The sequence below is a fragment of the Macrobrachium rosenbergii genome, chromosome 39 (genome assembly GCF_040412425.1).
Source record: "Macrobrachium rosenbergii isolate ZJJX-2024 chromosome 39, ASM4041242v1, whole genome shotgun sequence".
Taxonomy (NCBI): Eukaryota; Metazoa; Arthropoda; class Malacostraca; order Decapoda; family Palaemonidae; genus Macrobrachium; species Macrobrachium rosenbergii.
Genome location: NC_089779.1, coordinates 6,105,967 through 6,128,011, shown reverse-complemented (window position 1 = coordinate 6,128,011; position 22,045 = coordinate 6,105,967). Strand labels below are relative to the sequence as shown.

The window sequence follows — 22,045 nt, the reverse complement described above, 5'->3', positions numbered from 1 at the left end:
ACTGCCATCGTTTATGATTCTTTGAATTTCAGCTGTTTCCCATACACATCTCTTACGTTTCATTCCTTTCTTAATTCTATTCATACTCATAGTACTCTCTATGTCAGTAACACCTTTGTTTGTAGTTTCTTTAGCCAAGTTATAGCCATTTCGATTAAATGGATACCTACATGCGAAGGTATCCAGAAAAATTTAACAACATACCCCTGCTCTTCCAACGCATATACCAACACTTTACATTCATTAATAAAATCGCTGTCAACAGGACTTTCACTATTCAGAAGAAATAAAGCGCTTTGACAATCAGCAAAAAACAAATACATCCTTTCTTTTACTGACCACTAATTTCAGACCTTCATGAACTGCGTGTAATTCTGCAGAAGCAGTAGATGTCTTACTCTCATTCTTTTAAAGAAAGTCTCATCAACACATGTCGGTCTCGTAAAATTCTCGTGTAATGACTCCCATCATTGACAGAGCCATCACAGTACATGTGGATGGCGTTGCATCTTGGCTAAGTATTAATTTTGGATAAAAATAACTGGTTTAACTCACAGGTATTGCATTCCCTTTTTTTAAAGTTTAAAGTACAAATATTAACATTGATTCTACGACATAACCATGGTTTAATAGACACCTTTTTCCAACTTTACACAATACTGTAAAATGTCATATTTCGTCATTACTATGTACAGTTTCTTAAAATAATTATTAGTTAACATGGAAGCCTCTATTACCTGAACAGTTATTAACAGCCATCTCCAATGATTTTCACCTCTTCTAATCAAGCGGAGAGCAGCTATACTCGCTACTGTCTACAGTGCTTGGTAGATCTAATTCTAATCTCATGAGTCCCACCCTTGTACTCATGGAGCAGCCTAATATAATCTTCATGGCATTGTGGTCTTCACCACAGTACAACACTTCGGAGCAATCTTAACACTCTTATTTTTTCTAAACGTTCTTTTGAATCATTGATTTCTGCTTCAGTACCTACATCTAAAGCCGTTGTCACATTTAAATGGAAAATGATCCCATCTGCTGCATTTGAAACACAATCGAGGATTTTCCTTATATCCAGATACCTTTCTATACTCAATATTGGGAACAAATAATCTCTGGAACCTCTCCTCTTATGAGCTCAATCACCTGTTGCTTCTCGCTAGCTTGGCCATTTTGTCTAACTTCAAGTCCCTTGGCCCAAACAACTCGATCATCAACATGCAAATCTTCTGGATCTAAACAAAATGGGTATTCAAACACAATCACCTTGGTGTATTTTTCATCATCCCTTGGTTTATCTAGTAAAACGGTTTCAAAACCGGTAGTTGTTAAATAGTTAACTGCTCTATCTTTGACAGTTACGTATGGTTTATATTTACCTTCTTTAAATAAGACCTCAGACTCTGGAAATTTCTCATAAAGCCTTACCGTCCACTGCATTCTGTTGTGATGATCCAAGTCAGTTAAGTTGGGAAAATACAACCGTTTTCGATGGCCAGTACCAGGACCCACAGCCGAACTAATTTTAAGATTATTCAACAAGTTCATCATTACTTATTCTCTGCCTCTTATTATTGAGTAATGAGTTACGCCATCATAACTACAGGTACTTTCCTCAGCTACCTCTCTCTCATGCTTTTTTCTCCCTTTTTCAATAGAAGGAGCTTCATTAACTTCATCCTTATCACCAATACATAATGACAAGTCCACTTCAGCGTCTCCTATGGTATCCTTCCAAGCCATGTCGGAAAACAAAATACAAAGGAATCAAAGGATAAAGGTCAGCTGCGAACCTCCTTTCCAAATCCTCAACACCTCTACTCACTTCGGTAGTCGAAAGACAAGTGCAGCGCTACATACAAAAACAGTAGTTAATCGAAACGGGTTGTTGTCACTCAAAACGACCCAGTTAAGTTTCCCGAGCATTGTCCGTTGTCACGCTAGCCTTAAGTTTTAGGAACTGGAATATAAAATTTAGGCTAAGCGCTGGGACTTATGAGGTCATTCAGCGCTGAAAATAATTTTGGTGAAATTGTTAGGAGAGGGTGGAAAGATGGAAGAAAGAGAATATGAACGGAGGTGCAGTGAAAGAAATGAAAGGGGTCGCAGCTAGAGGCCAAAGGGGCGTTGCAAAGAACCTTAAGCAATGCCTACAGAGCACCGCGTGAGGTTCACTGGCGGCAATACTTCGATACGGGGTTCCTAAGTTTTAAATATGGAGATTGCAGGCATCTCTCTCTCTCTCTCTCTCTCTCTCTCTCTCTCTCTCCACTTCAGAGATCTATTTATAAGGTTCGTCAGCAGGAGTCTAATACCCAAACACTGCGCCACTAACCTATAATTTGCAGGTATTCTCTCGTTTCCATGATGTTAAGGCCTTCTCTAGGTCTTCCTCCCTCCTGCCCTCTTGACACTTATGAACTGTACACTCTCACACCAACCTATATTCTTGCCACATGACCAAACCGTCTCAAAATAGCTACAGTCATCTTCTCATATATATATATATATATATATATATATATATATATATATATATATATATATATATATTAGACCACCTGTGACCCGTTGATCACTTTTATTATGATGAAAAAATAGCGGCATTAGGGAAGTGGGGAGGGAAGGGGAGGGGAGGGGGATGGAAGCCCCAGTAGCCTCCGGGATCCCCGATGTGCATTCAAACACTCAAACAAGAGAAGAGTTTTAGTATTGTAGATATATATAAACATACATACAGTATATATAGACTATTATATGCATATATGCGTGTGTGTGTGTGTGTATAGTAATAATTGTCATAGTACCTCGTGCTTAGTTGACGAGGGTAGGTTGCAACAGGTTTTTCAGTTTTATCCCAAATGACTTCCTGGGGACCGGGAGGTTAATATCCCCCTCATCCTTCTTTTTAAGAGAGAGAGAGAGAGAATAATAGTGGAATATGATAAGAATCGAAACACTATTTGCAACATAAAATGACACACACACACATACGAGACGCCCCGTGGTCTGTCATTAGTCTCATCTAAACATCATTCATTATTTTCCCACCAGGTGACGCTGCCGGCGACGCTGACGATGTTGGAGGGCGTCTGGGCGTTGCTAACGATGGGGACACTCACGTCGCTTCTGGCTGTGACTTCGGTACGTGTCAAAAAAGTAACGTTATGTCGATAAAAAAGAAAAAAAACAATCCTTAATTACCGTGGACTGATGATGGCCCTCGTTTATCACGACTCCTCTTGGTCGGTTCTGCCATGTTGGTGTTTGCTTGTACTATCTATCTCTCCTCCACATTATTTATCCAGCACTTGCTAGGTCCTCCTCTCCCCCATCCTCACAGCACTCACTGTCACATGATCTGATTAAGCCATCAAATGACGTATGAAATCCGAGCAAGTTATCACGTCATTTATGAAACCTGACGTAAGTTATAACTGTATATGCTTTTTACCTATCTACTCGTATGAGTTCCTCGTTGGACGAATCGATGTAGTTCTCGGCTAGCTCTCTGCTAGGCCCGTGTTCGAGTCTCCGACCGGCCAATGAAGAATTAGAGGAATTTATTTCTGGTGATAGAAATTCATTTCTTGTTATAATGTGGTTCGGATTCCACAATAAGCTGGTTCTTAGCCACGTAAAATAAGTTTAATCCTTCGGGCCAGCCCTAGGAGAGCTGTTAATCAGCTCAGTGGTCTGGTTAAACTAAGGTATACTTACTTTACCTATCTATGGTCGTCCATTCTCTCCACATGGCCAAACCATCTCAAACATGCTGAGCTAATTTTCTACTTGGGCTAAATTTTGTGCCATTTCTACTTATCTCCATATTTCTCACTCCAAGAATCTCAATAGCTCAACCAAAGCTCTTTAATTAGCATTCGGTATCCACGCTTCACTTCCATACAGGAGAGTGGTTCAAAAATACTGTCTCACATTTCAACCCTGACTTCCATTGTGACATACCTCTTCACCCATGCTGTCAGTATCAGTTGCTAAAATTATTTCATTCTTCCACCACCAATTCCTCCATTTGGCTTCAAAGACTTACTTTGCTAACATTCGCTTTCAGTCAGATACTTTTCCCCCTATTGGATAGGCAGCGTCGAGGGGGACCACACCAGGCCTCCTAATCCTTTCTACACTTTACCTCAGAACAAGACTTTTGCTGGCATAAGGCATCATAATCTCAGCCAACCAACTGGCTTGAGCAAAAGGGTGTTAACTTTGTGGCTTCAGCAGTAATTTGTGGGATGACACTACTAGCCTCATGCCCTCCCTACTCTGGCTATCACTTACAGCAGTCGACTATCCACCAGGTAACTAACTCACTTCTTAGGCCTAAATCGTTTCCTCCGGCTGGGGACACCCTCGGACCACCCGCTGGTGCAGAGCACTGATTGCCAATGAGCTGGTGGGTTTATATATATATATATATATATATATATATATATATATATATATATATATATATATATATATATATATATATATATATATATGTGTGTGTGTGTGTGTGTGTGTATTTGTGGAAGAAGTGTGCTGAGGAGAAACTTGTTTAACGGCATTAAGTTACACACAAATCATGTGCAGTAATGCTCCGTGGAACCGTTTCTTTCATTCATCACTGTTGAAAATGAAACTTCGAAAGTAAAGCTTATATCGCTTCTCTTACCACTTCCCTCCAGGTGTCAGGCAGCGAGGTGGTCAGTCGACAGCGCCGTCTCACGAAACCTGAGTTTTCGAATAAATTCGTAGGTAAGTCATTATTATTATTATTATTATTATTATTATTATTATTATTATTATTATTATTATTATTATTATTATTATTGTTGCTGTTGTTTATTAAATGCTATATTCAAGCTTTTCAGAGGTATTTTAAATATAACGATATATAATTACTGCCTATCTATCCAAAAACGTATAAACTCTCCTGTTATATCGCATTTGTACGAACGTACTTGACATAATTCTTTAGTTATTTGTCAATGTGTTCTGTCTTTTGGCCTCTCTTTCCATATCTTAGGATACAATTCCCTTAGAATACAAGTTATTGATAGACTTAGCATTCCCAACTGGCATCACACTAATTAAACAAGGATATGTGATACGAAAAACGGGAGTGTTATAAGAATCTGGATAAACCTTTGTTTAAAGAGAGTTCCGAAGCCTTGCGCAAGAGGAAAAAGATTCCCCACCGAGTCATCACAATGGGAGGAGGTTTTCCAAATAAGAAAAAGTTCCCACAAAGCCCTTATTATGGGAAGAGGTTCTAAAACCTACGAAAAACGTGGCTGAATCACTGAATCACCGCGCCTGCGCGAGGCAGAGAATGAGCGCCAACAATCTCGCGAGACCAACCGTAACCGATGCGATACGAGAATCATTACCGGGTAATGATGATTCGCATGTCCCCGATCGCTTATAATTTGGAGACCGGTTGTCATATTTTCAGGCCCCGGGTGAACATCTTCGCGTGACTTCGTCACTCGTAGTCGGAGGTGAAACGATGAAGTTGCATCGTTTTTCGGGAATGCGAGACTTTTTTTTTTCTCTCTCTCTCTCTCTTTTTGCTGCTCTACATAACCCAGGATCTAGGTCTTTAGTTTGAAGGTTAAGAGAGACGTGCATATTAGCTCGTAATATATGCGCTATCACACATTCATACTCATCCCTATATATATATATATATATATATATATATATATATATATATATATATATATATATATATATATATATATATATATATATATATATATATATATGTATATGTATATATATATATATATATATATATATATATATGTATATATATATATATATTTATATATATATACAGTATATATATATATATATATATATATATATATATATATATAAAATTAAAACAGAGAAAGAGAGAGAGAGAGAGAGAGAGAGAGAGAGAGAGAGAGAGAGAGAGAGAGAGAGAGAGAGATGCAACTCAGCGAAACCATGGCTTGTTTTGCTTTTAGTTTCTCAAGGAATCTTCAAGAGGACTGATGCAGTGTGACAGAAATTTACAGTACAAGTGCCAGAGCGACAGTACACACGAACCTACAGACGATTCCAGAAGGAACATTCCCACCTAGTATGTGGGAAAAAGAGGGGGACGCAGTAAACTTGCTAGATGCTGAAGGTCAGTACTCTGTTCCATGTCAGCCACCTTCCTTAAGATCCGTACATTTTACACATTCCCTTGAAAATAAATGAGAAAGGTTTATACATTCCTCGGCTGAGCATTATGTTCCTACAAAACCTTTCTTTTATAAAACTGGACTCGATGGTGCTCCATTCCAGTATAATACTGGAATCAACTATCTTTTTTTTGGCATCTGTCCAGTTGACTGAACGACTGTTTTCAACATGGACAAAAATTGCACTGTTCACCCGTGCATATTTTACACATTTTTTTTATGCAGTTCTATTCTGTTTATCAGTGATTTCACAGTTTGATATGCGCATTCTTTAGTGCTGTCGGGAGAATACTTCGAAAGTGCTTCTTTCGTTGTATGATTGTTCTTAAACGCTTCCTCAACTCAACTTTAAACGGGGGATATCTTTGAAATCACGATCATGTGGTAGTCCAGTAGGTTTTATGTGTTGCAAGTTGCTCTCTTGTTATCATAAAAACCCTTCTTAATGCACTGTTTAATTCAGATTTGAATATTTTAATTTCTTTTCTTTATTCATATAAAATGATATCAGAGAAACTTAAAACTCAAAAAATCTCCTTAATGAAGCATTGAAGAACACTAAAGCAATGAAACAAGTACTTATAAAGAACTCAATCGACAAAATCAAAGAATGTGTATATCAATTGCCATACAAGTCATGTAACAGTTTTTATGTGGGCCACAATGAAAATTATTGGTAAACTGAACACAACAGCATACAACACGTGTAAAATATGCACAGGTGGACGGTGCAATTTTCGTTAACAATAATTCAGTCAGCTGGACAGAGGTAGAAAAGATAGATTATTCCAGTAAAAACACGGGGAAGAAACCTCATTGAACCCAGTTTTACAAAAGAAAGCTTTCGTACCAATATGAATCCCAGCCATGGAATCTATGACCTTGATCCACTCATTTCAAAAGAAATATGTAAAATGTATAGATTTTAAGGAAGGCAGCTGACTGGGGACGAGAACAAAGGTGCAGTTCGCCTGCAAAGATAAACAAGGTCAGTAAACAGAATACTGACCTTAGACGCTATGGAGTTTACTGTCCCTCCCTCTATATTCCTCTTATGATATACGAATATTCGTTTTCCAGCAGTCTGTATGTTTGTCCGTACTGTAACTTTGGCATATGAATTGTAAATTTATACTACCATGTATCAGTCACCTTCAAGATGTCTCAGAAAAGCAAAGGCGAAGCCATTCAGAGTTTGCACTCAAGTGCTTCATTCTCCCCTATAGTGCATCTGCTTATATACGTCACATAATCTCGTTGTATAGTGATTTTATGATTATATATATATATATATATATATATATATATATATATATATATATATATATATATATATATATATATATATATATATATATATATATATATATATTGTTACTGTATCTAAGCAGATTTTCCTCCCTTCTTCAGGAGTGAGCAGTAGGTGTTCCAGGGGATCCCTGACGGTTGAGGTGGGAACGGCAGAAGCCTTTTTCGGATCAGTTTACGCCCGGGGCTACCCCGGTCGTTGCCGAGTCACGGGCGAGGGTGAGACAACCACGATTCTCGAAGTTCCTACTCAGAAGTGCGGGGTCAAGATCATTGAAGATGAGGTGAGAGCAGTTTCAAAATATACTCCCTGAGACGTGTGAGAAGAATGGACGAATATGAATGAAGTAAATGGCAGTCAGCAAAAGAATGAATCTGAATAATAACAACATGTTAAAAGAAGTAAAGAAAGATGCTTACTCTTACCCTTGCCTTCTTTCAGAATGGCGGCCATACCTACGAACTGCTGGTGTATATACAGTTCGACAAATGGGTGCAGCAAGTCATTGATGAGCAGGTACATGTGAGGTGCAGAGCTGACAAGCCAGAAGGGGAGCTACAAGCAAAGGCACAGGTAGGTCAAAATTATTTTCATTTTACATCATGCTGTTCCCTAACAGAAGCGTTGCTCCAGAGATCAAACAGGCTAATGGTCACTGCCACATTCATGCTTTACCTGCTGCATGGCTGGTGGAACCCAACACAGGAAACCTCCAAGAACACAGTCACTCTCCTCAGAACTGTAAACACTGATTTCCTGGATATCAAAACCCCTCTGTTTTCAGCATCTCTTCCACACCATCTAGTGCGATGTCTCCCAAGTTTAGTAGATTCTAGAGATTTTCATGTCGACGTATCATCTTTGCGGATGAGCGCTAGCTTAGTAATACAGTGCCTGTTCCAAAGAGTGGCATATCTGTAGACTATAGTAACTATAGGCCAATCTCTATTCTACCTGTTCTCTCCATAGTTGCTGAAAAACTTATTTTTAACCCACTGTATACGTATGTTACATCTAAAGGATTGTTAGCTGATAGTCAATATGCATATAGGGAGCAGCTAGGTACCTGCGATGCTCTTTTAGCCATGACATGCCATTTGCAAGAGAACCTTGATAAGGGTTTTGAGTGCAGAGTAATTCAGATAGATTTCAATCATGCTTTCGATTTAGTAAATCACAAGGCACTTGTTTATAAACTTCAGAATCTTAGAGTGGATGGATATGTTTTAGGATTACTTTAAGATTTCCTTACAGGTAGGCAACAGCGAGTTACTGTGGACGGGATCTTTAGTGAACCAAGACCTATTGTGTCTGGAGTTCCACAGGGCAGTGTTCTTGGTCCACTGTTATTTTTAGTGTATACAAGTGACATGGTTGTTGGCCTGGAAAACAGAATTGTTCAGTATACCGATGATGTAACACATGTGAGTGTCGTAAAGCCTCCACTTTTGAGAAATGAAGCTGCCCTCAGCCTCAATCGGGACATGGACCGGATCAGGGAATGATGTAGTCGGTGGGGTATGAGGCTGAACACTATTGATTAACAGATCTCTTACTGATTTCCCACCCCATCCTCCCCTTCAGGTGGATGGAACTTTCCTGAATGAGTCTGAGGCTTTAACTATTCTAGGTGTAACCTTTGACTCACACCTAACTTTTGAGAAACTTCTAATGAAAGTTTCAGCAAATGGAGCACGAAAATTAGGTATTGTTCATAAGGCCTCATGTATTTATAACAATGATAAAATCAGTGCAACCTGTTTTAGGTCATTTGTACCTCCTTTACTAGAATACTGTTCTGCGGTGTGGGTGTCTGCTCCTGCCAGAGATTTATCTCTTTGAGATAGAGCGGTTCATGGTGGTAGGTTTCTGTTTCCTAAAAGTAACAGTTATGACTTGGACCATCGACGGATGGTTTCTTGTTTATCACTTTTTTCATAAGTTGTATTTTAACAGAGATCTTTCACATTCACAATTGATCCCTGATCCCCTTTTCCTGCCGAGAGCAACCAGATTCACTGAACAGCAGCACCAATAGACAAGACCCCTTTAAGTCAATCATTTTAAACTTGTCAAATGAAACCTTGCATGAGCTCCTTAAGCTTTTCCATTATACATTTGTCTTCATTCATTTTTCATGATTTCATGAGGTTGTTTGTCAACATTCAAAAGTTTTTAGGATTTTCAAGGCATACTTTATTTGTTATTCCAGTTATTTTACTTATTCACTGTTTATTTATCTATCGATTTATTTTGACAGATGAATGTAGCCAACAGCGACCCAGGGTTGTTCGAAGAGATCCAGGCAAAGAGCTCTGAGCCAGCGTCAGTCAAAAAGAACTCTATTGCTTCTCTGATTTTTGCCAATGATCTGACCCCTTCTACCTCTTCGTCGACTTCTTCAGTCTCCTCCAGTTCCAGCAGCATCTCCAGCAGCATCAGTAGCAGTAGCAGCAGAAGTAGCAGCGCAAGTAACATTCTTAGGGGAAACGGCAGAAGTAGCAGCAGTGGCAGCAGCAGTAACACAGCAAATAAGCTGAAGCGATTGATAACGTCAAGGAACAACTCTCCCATCTTAAGAAGTCGGTCTGAGGAGGACACGAGAGACTGGTTTCCAGTGGCTGCCCCACCCGAGGTCATGAGATGGAGTGAGTCCTTTTTTTCATTTGATAATTAGTTTCTGAACTGAGATTCTAAGGATAGTGTCTGAGGTCTGTGGGGATGCAAAGCTTGTTGAAAGGAAAGCCAGAGTAATAAGCTCTATGCAATTACTCAAAGTCCAAATTTTCAGTCATTTTCAAGCATTTTTTCTGTTCACAATCGATTAAAATCTTCGTCCCACTCGTTAGTAATAATCTGACATATACAGTTATGCAAAATTTTTGTCTTGATCTACAGAAATGTGCAAGCTTTGTATTCATGATTGATCCATATCCACCAGGTCACTGATGAGTAAAATACAAAGCAAAATCTCTAAATAATTACAAATCCTCCCTTTAAGAAAATCTATCACTTTCTCCTAGTTCACCCCAAACCTTCTTTTTTTCGTTTGCCTTTTTTCTTGCTTTCAACGGCCATCGTGTTGCCTGTTTAACTGGCCTTCTAAACTTCGTAAAACGACTACATTTGCTATAGCAGCTAAGGGAATTTTTAGTTATTAGATTAATATGAGTCAAACAACTTTAACTCTTGTAATCAATAGTTGATTCGTCTTCCAGAAACTCGGAATAACTTACATGAAGGAAAGAATGACACTGTCTTGCTCAACATTACTTATTCTAACTGGACTTGGTATGACTCATTCCAGAAAGTAAGAGACCAGATGGAAGCCCGGAGCCAGTCTCCTGTTGGATGGACATTGTCATGGGAAATAACATGGACGGTAAGTTCCGTTTTTGCTGTGTTTTATTTACTTGTCTTGTGGAAGAGCAATTATTCAAAGGCCTGGAGGAACTATTTGTGCAGTGTATGTTGCGTCGAGAACTAGAAGGTTGAGTAATGCAGAAATATTTAGAAGTGGTGTCAAGGTTAGCAGAGGTGGAGGGATGGTTCAGAGTGTTGTGAGATGGTCTGGCTGTGTGGAGAGAACTAACGACGATACGTGAGTGAGGAAGACTCAGAGGACCTAAAAAGAGTAAGATGGATGGTGTGTAAGAAGTTCATCCACGATTCAGTACGCAAAGTTTAAATGTGGCATTACCTGTTGTCTCTTGTTTTCGTATGTAGTAACCCCCTGTTAGGAAAAACAGATTAATGTTGAGCATATATATATATATATATATATATATATATATATATATATATATATATATATATATATATATATATATATATATATATATATATATACAGTATATATATATATATATATATATATATATATGTGTGTGTGTGTGTGTGTGTGTGTGTGTGTGTATAGAATATATATATATGTGTATATATAGTATATAATGAATATATAATATATATACATACATATTGTTACGTATTTCCTCACCTGCAGGTAAACCCGTGTTGGACCACCTCCTCGTGGGAGACGACGCAACCATGGTCCTGAAGATCCGTCAGGAATCGGGACTTGACACTCGCATCACATCTTGCTTGGCCCATGATGGCTCCGGGGAACAGAGTCAAGACCTCATTGACGAAAATGGCTGCGCCGTTGATGACGCCATCATGCCCCCTCTCAGGTAAGGGCTCCCCTCCTTCAGTGTTCCTGAAAAAGGGGCAAAAGAACAAAAAAATTTAAACACGCAAAGCAGGGGAAAAAGATAAAAATATTATGATGAAAGGTGGATCATTGTCTTTAGCTGGCTTGGTCATGCGGAGAGAATGCAGGTAAGTGAATGTGCAATTTGGAAGATGAGTATAATTAAATATAAGTGGCGATGAAGCGATTCAGCTGCAGATACATTCCAATGGACTTATGTGCAATATATAGAACAACATAATTTTTGGTGCAAAAATTTATTATTCTAACGTGACGATAACGCAACTCAGTTACTTCATAGGAAAAGAGATACAGAAAAGGGAATAAAATCAATTAACCAAATTACTCAAATAGGCGAATCGAGATGAAAGCTCACGCTTACGTAAAAAAGGAACACTTTGCACGCAAGTGTCATTGTGCTTGAAGTGAATGAGGCAAGTAGAACACTTTTTTTTTTCTTTTTTTCTAAGTCAAGGTTACCTTTGGTGATTGCTGTTCATCAGATCCGTCGAATGAATCGAACACATATTTCACAGGTCTCATTAACATGATTTTTTCCAGGAATCGTGTTAATGACCGCTTAACACGACATGCTTCACGCTTCACGTGGTACTTTTGTTTCAGGTTTTGGGAGGAAAGACGAGCGTTTCTTCGCTGGATTGACATAAATTGCCACCTTCATCTTCATCGGTATTTTCATGGGTGACTTTTGGATGTTTCACAGAATAACTACAAAGACAATATGTTTACTGGATGGGACAAAAATTTAGCTATATTATATTTTTGTCTATATTCATGAAACGTTTTATATTACTGATAAAGTACTGGAATTGTTCGTGAGTTTTGAATTATAATGTATCAGCTAAATTTCTTTACTGACATGATTTTCAAAACTTGATAGTTTCTCCATTCAAAATTCAGGGGGATAAGCGTTCTCCCTACCCCCTAACTCCACACTAGATACGCTCATGAAGCTAAGTACAACTCCCCCAATTTTGAAAAGTTAACATATCTTGTTGGAACGTTGCCAAAGTAAATAAATGTTTGCGAACGTTTTTGAGAATTATCACATCGAAAATAAACCGATTCGAATCTTTTGACGTTGAACAAACTGTCTGAAAGAAGTGTCATGAATAGGCATCCAAGTTTAGGGGAGGCTGCAGAAACTGTTCTTTTTCGGAAAAAACTAATACCATTCATTGAAAAAAACACGGACTGTCTATTATTACAGAATCAAACTCCATAACGGCAAGCATTTTTATGGAATGGAATATAGAATTTTGGCCAAAGGCCAAGCGCTGGGACCTATAAGGCCATTCAGCCCTGAAAGGAAAACAGAGTAAGGTGGTTTAAACAAAGTTGTAGCAGGAAAACCTGGCAGTTGCACTATGAAACAATTGTCAGGAAGGGTGGAAAGTAAGACGGAAGAAAGCGAATATGAACGGAGGTACGGTAAGAGGAACGAAAGGGGTTGCATCTAGGGGTCGAAGAGACGCTGCAAAGAACCTCAAGTAAAGCCTACAGTGCTCCGCATGAGGTGCACTGACGGCGACTACCCTCCCACGACAAAAGCCCACGGGTTGCAAATTTTGTGAAAATAACTTCCTTCTATGATAAAAGAGGAAATAATTGCATAGTGATGACAAGAGGCTAGCATCATACACTTCATTAATTATATCAAACATATTGTGGAGATGTATTTCGACCAAATTAAAAGGTAAAAAAAAGTTTGCTGGTATCATTCATTTCTTTAATGATGGAATATATTGTTATATTGTTTAAATGCACTCCAGTTACATTAATAAAAAAAAAATGGAAACATGGGTACAGACATGCAAAAAGTAAAAAAAAAAAAAAAATATGAAAAACGCACACGAGCCAAGAACTTGAAGCAACGTCCTCCTTCGATTTGTTTTCCTTAACGATCGAATAAGTTGTTTAAATGGATTCTAAACATATTGATTAAATAAATAGAAACATGGTAGTGATACAGACGTCATACCTTTCCAAAGGGTACAGATATGCAAAAAGTGAAAAAAATGGAAAAACTCACACGAGCCGGGAACTTCAAGCAACGACACACTTCGTTTTGTTAACTTCTTCTAACTGCTTCTTCTTCTTCTTTTCCACTCAGAGTGAAGAGTAACGTCCGCAGCGGAGTGAAGGTGGCCTACGCGTCCTTCAAGGCGTTCAAGTTCCCCGATAGGGACAACCTGCACCTGAAGTGCACCGTTCTTGTCTGTCTAGGCGCCTGTCAGCTGGTAAGGACGGACGGAAAATTTTTTATTTAGTTGATATCCTTTGACCCTCTTTCTCTCTTTCTAAACGCATACACTCACACACAAGCACACATGCATACATACATACATAAATGCATACATACATACATATATATATACATACATACATATATATATATATATAAATGCAAATGCCATGAAGGAAAATTGAAACAGCAGAGTGGTAGCTAGGCCTTTCGACACACGGTCCTTTACTAGCAGTCTGCTAGTAAAGGACTGCTAGTCGAAAGGCCTATCAACCACTCCGTTGTTTCAATTTTCCTTCATGGCATTTGCATTCATTTATACATTCATCACGTTCCATATCTTCGTGATTCAGTTGTACGTATATATATATATAATATATATATATATATATATATATATATATATATATATATATATATATATATATATATATATATATATATATATATATACACGTTTGTGTGTGTTTGTTATTGTGCATTAACAGTCATAGTAAAGACTTAAAGACATTTTTTCTTAGAGAAAAGTAGACAAAGAGACAGAGATTTATACGAAACAACTAAATGAGAACAAATTAATACCCATCATAAAGCAACCACAGACTCACGGTGAGAGAGAGAGAGAGAGAGAGAAAGAGAGAGAGAGAGAGAGAGAGAGAGAGAGAGAGAGAGAGAGAGAGAGAGAGAGAGAGAACTCACGGTAAACAGAAAAACACCGGTCCAATGACAACAGACCCTCAGCAGCAAAAATACTGCTATCTCACAATTAACCGTTAAACAGGAAAAAAAATGGAACTCACGTAACTATTTTGTTTTTCCTTTTCCGAACCCGAACAGCCGGTGTGCGGACGGACATCAAACCGCGTTGGGCGTCGTATGGGGGCCAGCGGACAGGGATCTATACAACCCGTAGACGACTTGGACAGTGCAGTTCTTGTGCAACAGGTGAGGACTCCTTCCTGGGCGTAGTTAGTGGGGTCTTGGCGGGGCTAAATTTTGGCAGGTAAATGCAAGGACATTATGAGAATAAAAAAGTTTAGAAGATTCAGTAATTCTCTATGACCTGCCTTCCACTCCTGTTGAAAGCTAGTGGTAAAATATTGGCAATCCTCTGAGAAAAACGTTATGGAATTGTAAGGGGTTCAAACATTGCTTTTCCCTTCGTCATTCAGTGAATACATACGCTAGACTGCCTGTCAGAAAAGAATTACCTTTACGGTTAGGTAATAACCATTTGGTAATTTGATATAATGATAATCGGAATATTATCGTAGGATTTCAGTGCCATGGGTTAAGCTGATGTTATCTACAGGTTCTTGCTTTGGTGTCAGCTTTTACGAATTCATTTGCAAATGCTTTTTCCTGTCCATTTACTTTTTGCAGATATATACAGTAAATATATATGTACACGTATCTGCATGATATTTATGTATATGTATATACAGTATATGTATGTATATATGTATATATATTTATATATGTATGTATATATATATATATATATATATATATATATATATATATATATATATATATATATATAAAAAGTAGATGAATAAATAGTTTGGAAAAACGGACAAACAGGAATTATCAAGACAAAACAAAATCAAAGTCTACGGAATGATCACGCCACACTTCAAGCGTTGAACTGAAACCACAAATTTCTACCATTAATTTTCCTGCCTTCTTCTCATCACCAAAGGACAGTGTTTTCTTGATTTTTATAATTACCCTCTCGCAGACGAGCCGTGGCAATGACAGAGCCCTTGGGGGTAGGGTCCTCGATAAAGTCGAGGTCTTCAATTCGGTTGAGGTTCGTGCCCCTGGGATTGAGAGCCAGCAGGACCTCGTCAAGCAATACAGGACGGACAGAGGCCCCGTGAACGACGTGGATTTCTTCAGGTAGGTTCAACTGTTCATCAGGCAAAACTTGCATTTTTTTTTTTACGTATGCGAGCAAGTTGTGTTCAAGTGAATCACTGAGTTTTGTTTTCAAGGCTACTTCAAAATTCTTCATAAGATAAAATATACATATATCCAAAATATTTTCTTTGATAGAAAGGTCAGTAGAGCTAAATCTTCTGCATTTAAAGATAATCAACGATTATCTACTTAATCATCCATCTAGCTGGCTAAACCTGAATAACCTAACCGCATCGTCTCACCTTCCAGCAACGAGAGCATGTTTTGCGTCACGCCCTACAAGATGATCCTGGCCTTCGGCGTGCTCCTGACGGTACTGCTGGTGGCACTGCTCTTCGCCCTGTATTCTTGCGTCAAGGCCAGAGTCATGAAGTCCAGGCTAAGGCCACCACAGCCCTTGGAAGCGCAGAGACGTTCCCCGGTCACGAGCCCCTACTACAGGTTCCCGCACTGATGCAAAACGAGAATTATTCGTCGGTCGTATTTTGTGGGATTCTGGGTCCAATAAGGCCCCATACACTTCTGAATCTTGTTGTACAATTCTTTATGGGATGCTCGAACGAGCAAGAGCCTGTCCCGGCAAAAGGCCAGGTTGCATTTAACGACAAAACTACAAAAACAACAATATAACTGGTATAAACAACCTGGTTCTTCGCTGAATTCATTCGGAAGAAGTATGGTCTTCTAAAGAGACGTCTTCTAGTTGTTGCCACGACTTCGCGTCTCGTGAGATTTCGTAAATATTCGCTTAGTTATCTGTTCATTGGTAAATGTTGAATGATCTTCCTTTTGGATTTGAGAAATATTAAGGATATATATCGAAAATCAAATAATCTCTCGAATACTTTCCCCTAGCAAATAATTTTGAAATGTGACAAGGGATTAATCGGTAAGCAGAAGGACCAGGTGTATACCATATTTCATAAAAATTTCATGAATTTGGGGAATTTTATCCATGCAAGATGGACGTTAATAAGCTGCTTAAAAACGCATTATTTTCTTATATAAAAGAAGACGCCAAAGTTGGGAAATATAAAGGTCACCTTAAAAAGTAGCTAGTGAGTATAGCACATTCATTGTAGATTAGTCATCTTCTCTTTTCCATTTTTATTTATTTATTTCTTCACAGACTTCTTTCACCAGTGAGGACATCAGTCCAAAAGCCAACGATGTGCAAAATTCTAATCGTGCTTCGAAAACCTATAGAAAAGGGCATTATTATTTGTATGATTGATATATGATGAGTATTTTTCATCTGCGCCGTGTTTTTATGTGTTATAGGTTAAGCTGTACATACACCGGTCTGTTACAGATCACCCAATAAAGTTTTTTTGAAAATAATGTGCGTATCAGTGGGAGCCTTTCTTGCACATATTTCTCTTGAGGCGAAGGTAGTGAATTAGGTGAATTTTTATTATATGCTTGTACAAACATGTCTTTATATCATCTGGAACAGTCAAGAAAGCTTAAATGACTTTTGCTAAGGTTTGCTCATTTTCTTCATATTTCTTAAGCTAATGTGTTTAGTTAACAAGTTACAGAAACTAAAATAGAGAGAGAGAGAGAGAAGACAACTCCACTAACCTTCCATTCAAGTGTGGAGGTTTTATCTATGATGGTATACAGACTCAGTCACCAGTCCTTGCCCCAAGTGTGGTAAGGCGGGAAGACGAGGCCTGCTGAGGACCTCTAAACTCTAAAAACCAACAGAAATATATACAGATATATATATACACAGTACATATAAAAGTGAATGTTTGTATGTTTGTGTGCTATAGAAATCCGAACCGCTTGACCGATCTAGACAAAATTTGGCATGTGGCCATCATTTGACCCAACTTAGATAATAGGGTAGGTTTCAAACCTGTACCTCAGCCCCCTTACCCATTCCCCTTACCTTTGTAATTTATGTGGCAAATAAACTCTACGGGTTTACCATACCTTATTCCATGTACTCGAGACCCTAGAAATATATTATCGAAAATGCTTTTCTTTCCTGTTTGGCAGGGGGCGTGTTTATGTTTAGTGGGGGGTGTGTTTAGGTTTAGTGCTGGATGTGCTTAGGTTTAGTGGGGTGTTTTTAAGTTTAGTGGGGGTGTTTCAGTTAAGTGGGGGTGTGTTTAGGTTTAGTGGGGTTGTGTTTTGATCTAGGGGTGTTTAGGTTTTAGCGGGGTGTGTGCAGCTTTAGTAGGGGACATGTGATTAGGTTTAGTGGGGTAAATTTAGGTTTAGTGAGGGGTGGTGTGTTTAGCTTTAGGGGGTGTGTTTACATTTAGTGGGGGTAACTTTAGATACAGTGGGGGTGCACTTAGGTGTAGTGAGATGTGTGTTTAGGTTTTGTGGGTGGAGTGTGTTTAGGTTAGTGCGGGTGTGTTTAGGTTTAGTGGAGGGGTTATTTAGGTTTAGTGAGAAAGGTATTTGTGTTTAGTGGAGGAAGTCCTTAGGTTTGGTGGGAGGGTGGTTAGGTTTAGTGGTGGATGTGTTTAGGTCTACTGGGGGTGTGTTTTGGTTTAGCGCGGGTGTGTATGGGGTTAGTGGGGGTATTTTGGTTTAGTGGGGTGTGTTTAAGTTCAGTCGGGGATGTGTTTAGGTTTAGTGGGGGTATGTTTCAATTCAGGGGGTGTTTAGGTTTAGGTGGGGGTGCAATTAGGTTTAGTGGGTGGTGTGCATTTATGTTTAGTGGGGGTGTGTTAAGGTTTGTTGGGATGGGGCGTTTAGGTTTAGTGGGGGTGTGTTTAGGTTTAATGGGGGTATGTTTAGGTTTAGTGAGGGTGTTTATTTGTGTTTTGGTTTGGTGGGGGGATGTGCTTAGCTTTAGTGGGGATTTTTCAGTTAAGTAGGGGTGTGTTTAGGTTTAGTGGGGTTGTGGTTTGATTTAGGGGTGTTCCGGTTCAGTGGGGGTGTTTCAGTTTAGTGCAGGTCCTTTGCACAGCCTCTCCATATGTCCCTCATAGAAAGGATTCGTTCCGGAGTTGTTGGCAAACCTTTGCGCATGAAGACAAAATATATACATAGAGGAATTTTATATATACTTAAAATCAAGGACATCGTTAACAGAGTAAATTTTTCAACCAAACCTCTTATGGCTATTTAATAAGATACGTCCCTAGAAAGGTCGTCAAATTTAGGACAAATGACCGGCCTTGGTTTGATGATACATAAATACGAGCCTACCATGACAAAACAAGCCAAATTTAACGCGTGGAGGCGAATTCATTCAAATGAAAATTATGCCGTTTTTGTCGAATAGAACTTGCCATACAGCCGAGAGAAATTACAATAATTCCTTGAAGAGGAAGCTTGAAGGAATTATTCAGCCTCATCTGTGCTGGTGGACCAAATTGGCATCGTCTATCTTTGGGTCAGGTTCGCCTTTCATTCCACTACTACTAACAAATCACGGGCAAAAAAAAGACTGCTGGTTCTACTTTTCGCTTTCATCATAATTTATCAGGTTGAGGAGTAAAGCCCTACGGCCTACCCCTTCCTTTGTATCCCCTGACCTCCATATCAGTCTCTTGTACCCCTTTTGCGATTTCATCACTTTTTTGCCCGTGGTTTCAGCCCTTTTTCGCAATGGCAACGGCCCAGATCGAGGAAAATGTAGTAACAAAGGAATGGCGGTTACGCTTCACCAAACAAGTCGCCAATTTTAACAGTAAATACGAAATACTGAACCACTCTTCACCAGAAGATTGCTTCTGCTCACCTAGTACAAAAGTATCAAGGTATGTCGTAATCTTTATCATTACATGGAGCATAGTTTAACTTTGTTTCCTGTAAACCTATAGCTAGAATATTATTTTCGAGAATAGGCTTAGACCTAGCCTAAGTTGGGCCAGCCGTTTGGATCAATTTCTTACCCTGTGAGTGGTTAGTCTATACTAGTAAGTATAGTAAGTACTTATAAAATATATATAGAAAAATAAAAATTAAACTATGTATTGCAGGCAAGAATTGAATAGATTATATTATTACCCTACTTACAGTGGGTTTCCCCGGTCGAAGTTCTAGGCTAGCCTAGGCCTAGTTGCCACCCAAGTTGGGTGGAGTAGGTTAGCGTGCCTGATTATTAAATATATCCATATGTTCGGGCATGTATTAACATACTTTCTTATAGGTCTAGTTTAATACTACGATGCCTGTAGGGGCTCTTCATCATATTTGCAGTACTCATTGCTTTTCAATCAGTTCTCTTTTCTGGGAGTGGAAGGGGCGTTCCCTTTTTCATACACAGTGTAAAAGCTCTCTTCTACCCCTCTATGATTAATACATATTTGCTGAACAAGAGGAAAAATACTATAAGGCCTAAGATTACCGTGTCCTAGAAACTTGATAGTGCTACAATACATTCCCTTAAAGCTTCGTGTTTTAGACCTATAAGGAAGAGAAAGAAGGACATTGAACACAATACCATAATAATATCAGAGATAGATGACCTCAGATCGAAGTGGAATTGAGAAAATGAACTTCGTTCTAAGCTTTTAAGATCAAAAGATGGAAAAAATCAACTCTCCATTCAGTGAGACCTGTTGTATAGCCTTGCAAAGCATATCACTATTTTGCAATAGGCCTAATAACGAGGTGTCTACAATAAGAATGCATTACGTGCAAATACTATTACACTCACCAAGAGCTACAATAAAGAACGTAAAATCTGTTATGATTGGTGTTTTTAGAACAGATGTAAAAACACCAATCATAACAGATGCACTTGGGAATGCTAAACCGTTTGGCTACTCCAGGAAGACGGTCCTTTCACGCTAAAATGCAGGGAATTCATTGCTTTAAAAAGAATGCCATTTCGAGAAATATTTCAAATTAGACTTAAAATTAACTGAGCAAATCTTTGGTTACGCTGGCTACTGCAAACCTCTCAAGGTTGATGATCATTCATGACACCAACTAAAGGGTAAAATGACTTTCGTTGATGAAAAATTAATAAAGGGACTTGTTAATTACATCAGGTTTCCAAAATATTATAGTAACTGGAAATATAGTAATGGGAAAATGAGAGACATTTGATTCTCATCTAGATAAAACAAAAATGTTACGTAAGATAACGGACGAATATTGACGTAATTTTTGGTTCAGCAACGAATCTTATGAATATTGAAAAGGCCGGTAAACACTAGATTTAACTTTTATTTATGTTCTTCATTATTTACGGAACTGAGAGTTATAATATACTCAATTTAATTATCCGGTTCTTACATTTAAAGCATAAATCTAATGGTAAACAAGAAATTTAGCTTTTAGTTTTCTTAGACCTATGTGGCTTCTCTTTGATCATGGTCAGCTCAGTTCGTTTGCTGCATAATTATACAATATACACATATATTTATATACTGTTTGTGTGTGTGTGTGCGTGTATGTGAAAACATTCTAACTATATTGAGGCTCTCCGGAACGGCTGAACGAATTTCGACGAAATTTGGCACGAATAGACACCTTAGTGGAACACCTCTAAAGCCTGAGTTTCATCCCGTTCTGTTGAATACTTCCAGAGTTATAAAAGGCCAAATTCTGGTGTTTTGTGTACTCCGGTGACCCAAGCAGTGAATTAGGTATATCTGATAGTTAGCCTATACTGTGGTGGTCACAACCAGCGTTAAAAACGGTAATGTTAGTAATCTCATCCTGAAAGGCTTGTGGGGAAGCAGGTCTTGGAAATAATGTATCAGTAATGTTTATATTGAAACCAGTGAGTAAGGACATTGCTTCACGAAAGTAAACTATAGACATTTCACTAGTTAATCTACGTAAGTTAGTTTTTTATGGCTATGAGAGAATGCTAGATGTTGATCAAGTAATAGGTAGTCCACTCTCACTAATATACCTTAAGCATGGTTGAAAGTAATCTTTTTTTTTATCGTTATAGATATAAGCTGAACATATATTGAACGCCCTGGAGTTGAAATTAGAAATTAAATGTCTTACTGGTATAAATGATGACATTTTACTAGTTAATCTACGTAAATTGGTTTTTTATGAGCAGATATAGAGCTCTGTTCACTTTGGCTAATTACTGAATCAGACGCCGACTTTTCTTCTACCTCACGTTCTGAATTAGAATCGAAGTTGAAACGTTTTCGGCGCAAGTATCACAGCAA

At 38.5% G+C, this 22,045-nt stretch overlaps 1 protein-coding gene and 1 long non-coding RNA gene across 3 annotated transcripts in view; one reads left to right on the top strand and one right to left on the bottom strand.

The window, feature by feature from the left end:
- Positions 1 to 17,273, top strand: part of LOC136825673 (uncharacterized) — a 42,922-nt gene extending 25,649 nt beyond the window's left edge. For both annotated transcript variants that reach the window (XM_067082364.1, XM_067082365.1), the window contains exons 2-12: positions 3,058 to 3,147; positions 4,692 to 4,761; positions 7,635 to 7,816; positions 7,975 to 8,106; positions 9,794 to 10,181; positions 10,841 to 10,915; positions 11,537 to 11,723; positions 13,878 to 14,004; positions 14,847 to 14,954; positions 15,751 to 15,911; positions 16,182 to 17,273. In XM_067082364.1, the coding sequence (XP_066938465.1) occupies positions 3,082 to 3,147; positions 4,692 to 4,761; positions 7,635 to 7,816; positions 7,975 to 8,106; positions 9,794 to 10,181; positions 10,841 to 10,915; positions 11,537 to 11,723; positions 13,878 to 14,004; positions 14,847 to 14,954; positions 15,751 to 15,911; positions 16,182 to 16,386 (1,701 nt within the window). In that variant the 5' untranslated portion in view covers positions 3,058 to 3,081 and the 3' untranslated portion in view covers positions 16,387 to 17,273. The remainder of the gene's footprint in view (positions 1 to 3,057; positions 3,148 to 4,691; positions 4,762 to 7,634; positions 7,817 to 7,974; positions 8,107 to 9,793; positions 10,182 to 10,840; positions 10,916 to 11,536; positions 11,724 to 13,877; positions 14,005 to 14,846; positions 14,955 to 15,750; positions 15,912 to 16,181) is intronic.
- LOC136825677 (uncharacterized) lies at positions 10,922 to 13,927 on the bottom strand. The gene is made up of 3 exons (XR_010849397.1): positions 13,797 to 13,927; positions 11,531 to 11,749; positions 10,922 to 11,158 (listed from the first exon to the last, which is right to left on the bottom strand). It is a non-coding gene; the product is annotated as an uncharacterized lncRNA (long non-coding RNA).
- Positions 17,274 to 22,045: the final 4,772 nt, after the last annotated feature.